We start from the raw sequence: 11872 nt of genomic DNA, 5'->3' as shown, positions 1-11872 counted from the left end.
GCGAATAAATTTCTGGGCTGTCTGAAAAAAAAAGTTGAGCGACAGTGGAACTCGGAAAAACCACCTGCAGCGCCCGGCGAATCACAAGCTGACGACTGGGGCCAGTTTTTCCGGCTCGAGCGGTCAGGAGGGGCACAAAGCAGCAGGCGTGGGCAGCTCACGGATACTGACGCGCAGCGCTACAGCCTAACGGGGGAGCTTGCTTGGTTGCTGCTGTTGCTGGACCTCCAAGAAAGGCTGACAACTACAACTCGTCTACACTCAACCTCGACAACTTCTCTCCCAACAAATCATAAAATCGCCAACATGTGAGCTTCTTCCGAGCTGCAGCTACAGCTGTATTGCCTGCTAATGCTATCTTCCCAGGGAGGTACTGTTGGGAATCACTGGCAAGGACTTCACCATCATCGCAGCATCCAAGGCTGCGATGCGAGGCGCCACCATCCTCAAGGCATCCGACGACAAGACCAGAGCCCTCAACAAGCATACCCTCCTGGCATTCTCTGGAGAGGCCGGTGACACAGGTACTGGAGCATCGAGCAGCCGTGAGCTGAATCACTGCCCATGACGACAGCTAACGCCTCCTCGCAGTCCAATTCGCCGAATACATCCAACGAAATGCCCAGCTCTACTCTATGCGCAACGAGTCCGACCTATCCCCCTCCGGCCTGGCGCACTTTGTTCGTGGAGAGCTCGCCACGAGTCTGCGATCCCGCAAGCCCTACAACGTCAACCTCCTCATGGGAGGTGTCGACCCCATCACCGGCAAGCCGTCGCTGTACTGGCTCGACTACCTAGCGTCGCTGGCCGAGGTTCCCTATGCGGCGCACGGATACGCACAGTACGTTGGTTCCTTGGTGTTGAAGGGCGAGGTGCCCGAGACATGGATCCAGACTGACATGATCCCACAGATACTACTGCCTTTCCATCCTGGACAAGCACCACCACCCTGATATCACGCTCGGCCAGGGCATCAAGATCCTGACCATGTGCACCGACGAGCTGAAGCGCCGATTACCGATTGACTTCAAGGGCATGGTGGTCAAGGCGGTCAAGGCGGACGGGATTGTTGACATAGAGTTTGACGACGACAAGGTGGTGAAGAGCGCCTGAGCGGGGTCCAGCGACGGATAGAAGGGGAAACATGAATCTGTACTTTTAGATGGGTCTTGGGGGCTAATGCTTGCAATAAAGATGGTTTCCTCCAGGGGCTGGTGCAGCATACGTTGATGATGGGATGAGAGTCTGGCTGAGTGTTGCAGAGCTCATCCCGTTATATCGATCCTCTATTGATTCACAGAAGAGTTCAATAGATAGGGAGGGAGGGACTGCTACATCTGATATTGGCAACCCATCCATTATCAGCAAGACATTTGTGCAAGTCTAGCACCCGGGATTTCAACACCAATAATATTGAACCCTCAAGACTCGTGACTCTGAATGCTAAGTTCCCTCCTGGCTCAGTGAGTTATTGGTCGTCGGTCATCGCCAGCCGATGTATCCATAATTGCACGAAGGCGTTTTCCTAGTGCAACCCGAACAAAGAAATCAACAGAGCCATTCGGAGTAGGCGACGGGAAACAAAGACTACGGAATGATATCTAGCGTAGATTAACCCGACTTGACATCATTGTCAACTCCAAACAACTAGATAGTTCCCATATGTTCTTCATCCCCTTGTCCCCAAGGCATGCCGTCAGATTAAGATGAACGTACTATCAGACAATGGTTCGGTACTAAAAGATCTCGATCCTGGTACATAGCCAAGCAGCCCTACGGCCAAGCACGGGTCGATGGGGTGACAGTGCCGTGACCCCAGAAATGTGCGCCCACTTGCTTTTGAGCCCCTCCAGGTGTCAAGCAAGTCAAACCCGAGAACCTTTTCTGGGGCTTGTTCGGAGATGGTGAGGAAGAGTTCGGAGAAGGAAGGGAAGAGATGGGATGTGTGTCACGTTTTGAGTTTTTCATGTTTGATTTGCCATTGGATGACGCACAGCGATCAGCAGGTTCTAGATTTTCTGGGAGAAGCCTCCACTGCCTCCGTGTCTGAATCATGGTGCCTTCTGGGGTTCCGTGTGGGTGGTCTCATGCCTAAGTTGCAGGTTGCCTAGGGGTCATGGGATATCGACTGATACTGTGCAATCAAGGCCGAACTGTGCATGGCATCCATGGCAAGGATCGGATGTTGCAGCATGTCGATTGCTTGCAGAAATCATGGCCCCCCAGGAGACGATGACGATATTCCGTATCGCTAGTGGCATTGTCGATAAACGGTCAAGAGTAGCAGTCACGAGAATTCACTGCTGGTTGATGCCAAAGCCCAGGATTCCTCGTCGTTTGATCGCAGGCGTGTTGCGCCAGTTCACCCGCTTATCGGAGATTTCGTCATCAAACCGGGCTACCTACGATGCCACGCACCTAATCTGGCCTCTGCTGGCCCTTGAATCCCTGCGCTGTAGGAGCCGAGCAGGTCAAGAAGAGCAAAAACTTGAGGCTTGTTGCTCTACGCAGTAAATACCTAGACAGATAAAGTATCCAGGATTGTTGGGCTTGATGTCCGGTGCAAGCAGCAATAAAAAAATGATGTGAAACACTGTTTGCAACCGGCTTCCCGTCTTTTGGTTACCACGACGATTTTTTCCTACCCCCTTCCCTGAGCTCCGGCTCTCAAACCCCCCCAAACCCGGTCCGGTACTTGAAATGGTCCTTGACACTCGCAAGCCGGCAACGCGAGCACATCCTTTACAACGCAGACTCCCTTGCAAATCTGCCAAATCCCTTGATTCTCGGATTCTTCAAATCCGGTGATAATTGCCATCGAAATACCCCTTGTAGAGACCCCGAAAAAAAATTCCCCCGTCGTCATATCTCAACCCGCGGGCGGCCAGTGCAAGTCTAGCGATTACTGTACCCAGCCCAGCCGGGAGCCTCTATCCACCCCCGGCCAGCCGCTAGGTACTGATCCCAGCCTTCCAGGGCTCTCGCTGCGACAGGTACCGATCAAGTACCTCGAGTCCCCTAGGTCCCGTCCCGTCTTCTCCAGAGGAAAAAAACAACAAGCCCAACCTCGCCCACTCGCTCGCCTGCATTCTTCCACTTTGCCCCCCCTTGCAAGGTAAACCCCCATCTTGGGCTTGTCTCTTCCATTTGGATTCTCCGCCCTTCTTCTGCCAGTCTCTCCCTTCCGTCCGGCCCATGGGTGATTAGGCGGCTTAGTAACTGTCCATCCTGTCACAAGCTTCCCCGGGATCATCTCTTAGTGCCCTCCCACTGGAACTCCAAAACTTAACCGTGGGCGCAGCAACACAACACACCTCTCAAACTCGTCCAAAACCTGCGCCGGTTCAGCAACGACTCAGCGCACACCTCTTCCATCCAGTCAACGAGCCCGTCGTCTCCCTAGTGCCCTCCCTCGTCATAAGTACCAGGTCAGTTCTTTTTCCGTTTTTCTGCCCAGCCACGTCGAGCCTCTTGCAGGCATTCTCCGCTGTCGCCCCAACGTCACTGGCTCCCTCTGATTCGGGCGGTGGCCAAAAGGTACTTGGAGGGTACCTCGAGCCCTGCATCGCCCACTCACGGCCTTCCCTCGCCCTCTCTCCCTCCCGATTCCCTCCCCCCTCGCCCTCACCGCAGAAGGCGCACAATCCCCCCCAAAAATCCTGACCCAGCCGAATGCCCGCGCTAAACCGCTTTTAGCCCCAACTCGAACCAATTTTTTTTCTTCCCACTCTTCTTTTGCCTCTCGACCTGGTTCCTTTTCTTCTCTTCTCTTCCTCTCCTCCAACAACAACCCCTTCTTCACCTCTCTCTCAATCCTCCTCCATCTCCCCTCCATCCTCGTCTTTCCCCAAGACATTTCGTCTTTCCTTGGTCCTTCCTTTGAAGATTCTGCGTGTTCTTCGAGGGATCTGTGCAAACACTGACGCTTGTTTGTGCCCAAAGTAATTCATTCGGGAAATTATTGGAAGCATCGGCCTTCCGTTTCTTTCTCTTTCGTCTTTTTCCTGTCCTTTTCGCACGACGGGAATCCCATCACTGCTCACTCTCGTTCACATTTGAGAGTCTTCTTCGCCTTCATCGAGTTCATCGTCTTTCGTGTCTTTACGACCCGGCATTCTTTCCATCACCGACTCGACCCGAAACGCAATTCTTCCCAACATGGCTGATCAACTCAACATGGGCGGCCTCAGCCTGGGCGAGGGCGGCCAGCAGCCTCCCCAGAACCGATCCTACATTCCTCCTCACATGCGCCGCCAGGGCGGTCCTCCTGCCGCTGCCCCCGCTATGAACGGCGGTCCTGCTCCTGGCCCTGGCCCTGCCCCCGGTGCCGGCCCCGGTCCCAACGGTCTCGGTAACAGCGCCTGGGCTAAGTAAGTGTTTCGCGATAGCTTCACTCAGCAACAGTCACTAACCTTGTCTGCAGCCAGAACTACGGCGCCCGCCAGTCCAACTGGGGCAACGACGTTCCCACCTACCAGAACAACAACCGCCGCGGCGGCTGGGGTGGCCGAGGCGGTGGTTATGGCGGCGGCGGCAACTTCGACGGCCACTCTGGTGGCGGCGGTGGTGGTTACACTGCTCGCGGCTCTGGTGATGGCCAGTGGCGCGATGGAAAGCACATCCCCGGTCCGGCTAACCCCCGTATCGAGCGTGAGCTTTTCGGTACCCCCGACGACCCTTCCAAGCAGCACACCGGTATCAACTTCGAGAAGTACGACGACATTCCTGTCGAGGCTTCCGGTCACGATGTTCCCGAGCCCGTCCACCAGTTCACCACCCCTCCTCTGGATGAGCACCTCTGCCGCAACATCGAGCTCGCCCACTACAAGGTCCCCACCCCCGTCCAGAAGTACTCCATCCCCATTGTCATGGGCGGCCGTGATCTCATGGCTTGTGCTCAGACTGGTTCTGGAAAGACTGGTGGTTTCCTCTTCCCCATCCTCTCTCAGGCCTTCATTAACGGTCCTTCTCCTGTCCCCGCCAATGCCGCGGGACAGTTTGGTCGTCAGCGCAAGGCCTACCCCACCTCTTTGATCCTCGCCCCCACCCGTGAGCTTGTTTCTCAGATCTACGACGAGGCCCGAAAGTTCGCCTACCGATCCTGGGTCCGACCTTGCGTCGTCTACGGTGGTGCCGATATTGGCTCCCAGCTCCGACAGATCGAGCGCGGCTGCGATCTGCTTGTTGCTACTCCCGGTCGATTGGTCGATCTCATAGAGCGAGGTCGCATCTCCCTCTGCAACATCAAGTACCTGGTTCTGGATGAGGCTGATCGCATGCTTGACATGGGTTTCGAGCCCCAGATCCGCCGCATCGTCGAGGGCGAGGATATGCCCAACGTCCAGGACCGCCAGACCCTGATGTTCTCGGCCACCTTCCCCCGCGACATCCAGATGCTCGCCCGCGACTTCCTCAAGGACTACGTCTTCCTCTCCGTCGGTCGTGTCGGTTCCACCTCTGAGAACATCACCCAGAAGGTCGAGTACGTCGAGGACGTTGACAAGCGCTCCGTTCTTCTTGACATCCTCCACACCCACGCCGGTGGCCTCACCCTGATCTTCGTCGAGACCAAGCGCATGGCCGACTCGCTCTCCGACTTCCTCATCAACCAGAACTTCCCCGCCACTTCGATTCACGGTGACCGAACTCAGCGTGAGCGTGAGCGTGCCCTCGAGTTCTTCCGCAACGGTCGATGCCCCATTCTTGTTGCTACCGCCGTTGCCGCCAGAGGATTGGATATTCCCAATGTCACTCACGTCATCAACTACGATCTTCCCACCGACATTGACGACTACGTCCACCGTATTGGTCGTACCGGTCGTGCCGGCAACACTGGTATCGCCACTGCCTTCTTCAACCGTGGTAACCGTGGTGTCGTCCGTGAGCTCATGGAGCTTCTCAAGGAGGCCAACCAGGAGATTCCTACCTTCCTTGAGACTATTGCCCGCGAGTCATCCTACGGTGGTGGTCGTGGCGGTCGCTCTCGTGGTGGAGGCCGTGGTGGTTCTGCCAACCGTGACTACCGCAAGTTTGGCGGTGGTGGCGGCGGCGGCGGCTTCGGTGGCAGCGGCGGTGGTTTCAACGGCCCCCCTCAGGGTGGTGCTGGAGGCTACGGCGGCGGTGCCGGAGGCTACGGAGGTGGTGGCTACAGCGGCGGCGGCGGCGGCTACGGTGGTGGTGGCAGCTATGGCAACCCCGGCGGCCCTGGTGCTCAGTCCTCTTGGTGGTAAACACAATCCACCCAGGACACTTGCACCTCACAAGGTGCATCCCGGTGCTAGCAGACAGGCATTTCTGCAGCACCCGATGTTTTTGATTTCCGGTTTTCTTTTTTTCCTTTACGTTACTCTGGTCGCACGACTTTGCATTTGGACGACACGGCGGCACCATGACCTGCGAAGACAGATGACTGCCCCTTCCCAACTGGCGAAGGCAGTATCCGGTCCCAGGGCTTTCACGAAGCATGTGATAGATTGCGTTTCTTTTGATTTCGGCACACTCCTCGCTTGATACCCTTAGACCGAGATGTGGGGAGCTGGAAGACGTTGACAGCAAGCAGTGGTGCGGACACGGATCTAGGTTCTTACACAGAACACTGGATCTGGACACAGCATCACAACGATTATGTTTTCGCCGTCTACCTGGGTTTTCCTTTCCCCCTTTACCCCGAGGGCATTTTGCGCGCTTTGACGATAGAGGGTCATGTTATCGCCGTGCAGACACATAGACAAAAGTGGATTTCTCGGTTCTCTGGTGACGAATCGCTCGCTGGTCCTCATGGGGATGGGGACCGGAGGGAGAGCGATGAGCGCATGGCAGGGAACGAAGGATGACGGTCAACGACAGGACGGTTATCTCTGTTTTTTTCAACACGTCGGAGAGCACGAGCGTTGCCGCGCGACGCCCACAGGTTATGGATTTTGGTTTGGGCGACACGGCATGGAACGGAAAACAAAAGCTCTTGCTCTTTGCAAGTCAGGGACATGGACATGATGAAGGCTTTGACCTGGCCGGGATGGAATGGCCGGGCCATGAGGCTTCTGAAGACGGGACCACGAATGCTACGAAAGGGAGTAGCCGTGGACTCAGTTCCCGTGGTAGAACAGACAACCAGACTGGACTGAGGAGTCCAAGTAAAAAAACGCATTGCATTTACTCTTGTGTCTTTTGATTCGATGTGACGTGATGTGCGAGTTGAATGTCTCAGATGATCCAATCGGAGCAGGCGTGTTAGCCAAGGCTGTTAAAGACTCGGAAAGAAGGGCGGCACGCGGGTCAAGCAAGACGGGTACAAAACATCAGTCTAACCTCCCATAAGGATAGCTATAAAGGTATAATAAGAGTCGTTAAATATTACTAGATCATTGTCTTTTCTTGAAAAAGTCTCTTCCATTATTACCCTATTCATCGATTATTTTATGATGATATAATTAAGAGGATCTTCCTTGACTGGCGTGGGTGGAAACGGAGCTGGAGTTGGAGGGCGTGCCGGACCGTCCCAAGACCTAATCAGCTGGTGGCAGCAGCTGGCCCCTCCATTCCGGGGCTTACACGTCAGGGAGTGAGGCTGGCTGAAGGCTGACAGACATGAGATGGAGAGATTTCACAGCCAAGGGTTTTAGAAGTAGAGCAATTATGATATGAGCGTTACATGGAGGTTTCTGTAGATATGATAGACTTAATTTGACTTCAGCCTGTTATAGAAAATACATGTGATGACGTTGAGCCAACTTCAAGAGGCAGCCAGCCAAGAACGTGAAGGAGCCCGCAGCTCAGCCCCCCGTTGGAGCTTCCCCACTGCCACTGCCACTGCCGTGGCCTCCTACAGATGCCGCCTCGGTGATTTCCCCGCCCAAAACTTGAGACTTGCCAACTCCAACATTTGATGAGATCTTGGTCAAGTTCTTCCTTGCGCATGTTCGCCTCCCTTGAGAGTAGAGCGTGCATACCATATCCAACGCCGTTGTAGGCCTTTACTTTGCCCCCATCTCTTTACCCCAACCGCCAAAGCGCACGACAGTCTCGGACCCGACTAGACCGAGCAACTAGCCGACGATGGGCGTCTTTGACAGCCTCGACTCGGGCCTTACCGAGCTGCTCGGGCAGTGGAACATCTACTCGACCGGCTTGGTGACGCTCCTTCTCGCTCTTGTCTCGTACCGCGTCATCGCGACCCGCGAACCCGATGTTCATCCCATGCTCCTGGCTCGCCAGGCGGTTCCGTCTTCCGTCCGAAATGAGGGAGAGAGTCCCGTATACCGATCGCAGGCTGCCCCCCACGGCATGCCCCTCAACGCCGGCCTGAATGTCAAGGATTCCGGAGCTTCCAAGTGGTCCCGCGGCCGCAACGGCGACCTGAGGGATGTCTGGAGGAAGGCGGCTACGGGTGGTGAAGAGGGTGCTACGGGACGTCTGTTGACTGTTTTGGGATCCCAGAATGTTGTTGACCATAAGCTTGGTACGAGATCAGCTTCTTCCTTGGGTAGGCTTGATATCGCTAACTTGACCAAGAGGATATCACCCGACAGATCAACCTCATCGGACAGCACATTGCGGAGGCAGGCGGCATTAGAGTTGCCGTTTACTTGCCAAACTCGATTGAGCTCCTGGTGACCCTCTTCGCCTGCAGCTTCTACCCGAACTTGACCACCGTCTTGATCCCATTCGATGTCTCCAACGACGAACTTGTTTCCATGCTCCGCCGTTCCGCCGTCGATACCTTGGTTACTGCTCCCGGCTCGTTCCCCTTCGATGCTGTTATCCAGGCCTATCCTTCCCTACGACAGCTCATCTGGGTCACAGACGAGGGAAGCAACCACATGGACTGGAATGAGGTACCTGAGGGCACCGGCAGCAAGATCAATGTTGCTACCTGGCAGGATATCATCCGTGATGCTCCCGCGCATGCTGGTAGCGAGCTGCCAGAAACTGATCCTGAGAAGACTCCCATGGATGTTGTCACCTTTTGGCAGACTGAGCCTGGTCAGGTTGAGGAGATGGTGCGCTTCAGCCAGGCAAACCTGATTTCTGCCATTGCTGCTCAGCTCGCGGCCATTCCCACCAAGGAGCGTATCAACCCTTCTGACCTCTTCCTTCCTGCCGACTCTCTCGCCAATGTGCACACTCTGGTCCTCACTTTGACGGCACTGTACTCGAACGCGTCGGTTGCCCTGAACTCGGTCGCTGGTAGGTCGCCTGATCTGGTGCTTGCAACTCAAGGGGTTGCTCCCACGATTCTTGTGGCAAGCCCCGATGCGCTGCTTGCAACTCATGAGGAGTCGACGTCCAAGCTGTCCTCACCCATGGCCAAGGCCTCGCACATCCTCGCTACACGATCTTTGGTTCTGGAGGGAATCCACTCCCCATCAAACTTGCTGTCCGGCTTCTCTTCTGGCGCATCTCCGGCTCTTGGAACGACTCCTGGCAAGCTCCGTCTCGTGTACGCTGCTGAGCGTGCGGGATCTGACACCCCCCTCTTGTCGGCCACGGTTCTGTCGGATCTGCGAGTTTTTACAGGGGCCAGGATTGTGTACGCCTTGACGGCTGCCAAGGTGGCTGGTGCCATCAGCCAGACGGCATTCTTCGACTATCGACTCTGCAATGACGTCAAGAGCCACTTCGGATCGCCGCTCACCAGCGTGGAGGTGTTTTTGAAGGATACTGGTGCTCACAAGACGACCGACGAGAAGATCGAGGGCGACGTAAGTTTCTACTCATCGTCATTTAACTCGAGACATGTCACTAACTTGATGCAGATTGTGGTGAGGGGACCTTGCGTCGCTGGAGGAGAGGTCAATATTGGAATTCCTGGAAAGATTCGAGACGACAACACGCTTGCTTATGCTTGATGGCCATATAAGTGTCCAGGAAGCAATGATGATTATGATGAATACCGGTTGATACATGGAGTGAATGCTTAGGTATACTGGTTATTTCGGCAGGTAGTCTTGAAAGTGATGATTTCTTGGTGGGGGTTCATGTGAGTTCCTTAGCTACTAGGTGGGGATAGTGTCAAGCCTCTGCTCGGCGAACATTGGCCTCGACTGTGTTGAGGGTCCCAGCCCTACAACCAGAGAGCGTAGATGAGGGTTTCTATAAATACAAATCTTTTTATTGATATGTTTGCATCTTAATGCTGTGTCACGCGACCACTGTTGTTGGGTTCAAGTGGGAGGATGCATCCCTACCCTAAACATGACATCTCACGAAATTGCGCTGGCCCGTTCACGAGAAATGGAAAGTGTGTTTAAATTATGACGTCGAAAGAATGGAGCGGGCTCGAGATGACGGTTGACTATTGTAGATCATAATGTGATGGACAATCACGAGATGGCGGGATCAGCAACTATCATTGACGGTGTTTTTGGTTTACAAGTGTCGTTGTCGATAACATCACTTTTCCTTGGGTTTTCAAGCCCAAGGGACAAAGGGGAAAAAGGGACGTAATGGTACTATGGTAGGAGGCATAAAGTATGTTAGCTCGCCCCACATCATAGATGTACCTCGGATATTTTTTCTCACCTTCAGGATAATTTTTCTCTACCCTCTAATAATATGATAAAATATAGCTACTACTAGGGGGACCTCTCTTCTTAGTAGATAGGTAGTTTAGTAAATTATGTCTAAGATGCGTTAGTTATAGGTAGATAAATTTAAGAATAAAATACTGTTTTTAAGGGAAGTAAATAAAAGGCCGCCTGTTGAGTGACCTAAATGTTGTGGGGCGAGCTAACATACTTTATGCCTGATACCGTAGTAGGGCGGGCAGGCCAGCGAGTGGATGTCTCGGCTGCACAGTCCACGTGGAATCGGCCGAGATGGTTGCACCGAACCCATATGGAAATTAGCGCTAAGCCCCGGAGCCATGGGCCAGCCAAGGGCCAAAGGGCGTTTTCCTTTTTTGCCTTGAGGCTTGCTTTGGCAGATCTGATGCTCGATCCTTTCACCCGTGCGAGGTACCAAGTCACAGCAGAGTCGATGTCGTACTCGGCACCGTCAGGTCCGCCAAGACGGGCAAGGGATCCGACAGACTGGGAAAAAGAAAAGAGGCACAGTCGTACTTTCGGGGCTGTATCCGTAAAATGTGAAATGACAAGAAAGATTGCAATGTCATGGGAGGAGACACAAGACCAAGACAAACGCCCCTGTCCCTGTGAGTACCCCTTGGCCCCTGCAGCTTTTCCACTTCCAGCGGAGCGGATGCGGGCTTGTTATTCCCGGTTTGGTAGCGAGCGTGACAAGGGACCGAGGGGTAATGTCGCGGCCGACCATGTAGACATTGGAAGAAGAATGGAAGGATGAAGCTGGTTATTGAGAGATGAGAAGGATAGGAGATTGATCATTGTGAGGGAACCATTAGGTTCCCATCAGGAGATTCCAGGTGTTGAGCTTGTAGCTAGGTAGCTAGCTAGTGCTCGTAGAGGCGACCTGAACTTACAAATGACTAGCCGACAACAGGCAGCCTAGACTTGGCTAGCGCTGAAATAGATCAGACGGGCTTCTTCTGCGGTTGTACCCAGCAATAAGGGTCCATAGGCGAAGGTACCTCACATTGGCAGATCAGCTTTTTGGCTTGGTGCGCTATAGAACCCAGCAAATATTCCTATGTACCCGGGCAGAGAGAGAGAGGAGACGATCCCGCAATAGGGGACCTTCCGCCACCCAAGATGCTACTCCAACTGGGCTAACGTTGTCTGTATTGGTCTAGTATGGTACTGTATCCCCATTTACCTTTTTTTTCACTTCCCTTCTCCCCATGCTCTGGCCATCCATGTTTTGAACGGGTCCTCCGGCCAAGCCATAGAATACCACACCACCAGAGGCAGTCCACCACCTTCTCCTCTTCCCTTCCCATAACACCACCTCTCGACTT

The 11872-nt window shown here is 54.2% G+C and overlaps 3 protein-coding genes across 3 annotated transcripts; all 3 read left to right on the top strand.

The window, feature by feature from the left end:
- Positions 1-306: 306 nt before the first annotated feature.
- NCS57_01137400 (Proteasome subunit beta) lies at positions 307-1113 on the top strand (the record flags this gene model as incomplete). Its single annotated transcript, XM_053061091.1, has 4 exons — positions 307-308; positions 367-524; positions 592-841; positions 912-1113. Coding segments are annotated over 4 exons (612 nt in total).
- A 3045-nt stretch (positions 1114-4158) lies between these two features.
- Positions 4159-6230, top strand: NCS57_01137300 (ATP-dependent RNA helicase DED1; the record flags this gene model as incomplete). Its single annotated transcript, XM_053061090.1, has 2 exons — positions 4159-4370; positions 4424-6230. The coding sequence occupies 2 exons, from the start codon at positions 4159-4161 to the stop codon at positions 6228-6230; spliced, it is 2019 nt and encodes a 672-aa protein (XP_052909476.1).
- Positions 6231-8055: 1825 nt separating this feature from the next.
- Positions 8056-9848, top strand: NCS57_01137200 (uncharacterized protein; the record flags this gene model as incomplete). Its single annotated transcript, XM_053061089.1, has 3 exons — positions 8056-8458; positions 8512-9701; positions 9756-9848. 3 exons carry the CDS (start codon positions 8056-8058, stop codon positions 9846-9848), a joined length of 1686 nt encoding a protein of 561 aa, XP_052909475.1.
- Between the last annotated feature and the right edge of the window lie 2024 nt (positions 9849-11872).

The sequence above is a fragment of the Fusarium keratoplasticum genome, chromosome 9, assembly GCF_025433545.1.
Source record: "Fusarium keratoplasticum isolate Fu6.1 chromosome 9, whole genome shotgun sequence".
Classification (NCBI taxonomy): domain Eukaryota; kingdom Fungi; phylum Ascomycota; class Sordariomycetes; order Hypocreales; family Nectriaceae; genus Fusarium; species Fusarium keratoplasticum.
Note: the sequence above shows the minus strand (reverse complement) of the source record. Positions and strands in the feature narration are given on the sequence as shown.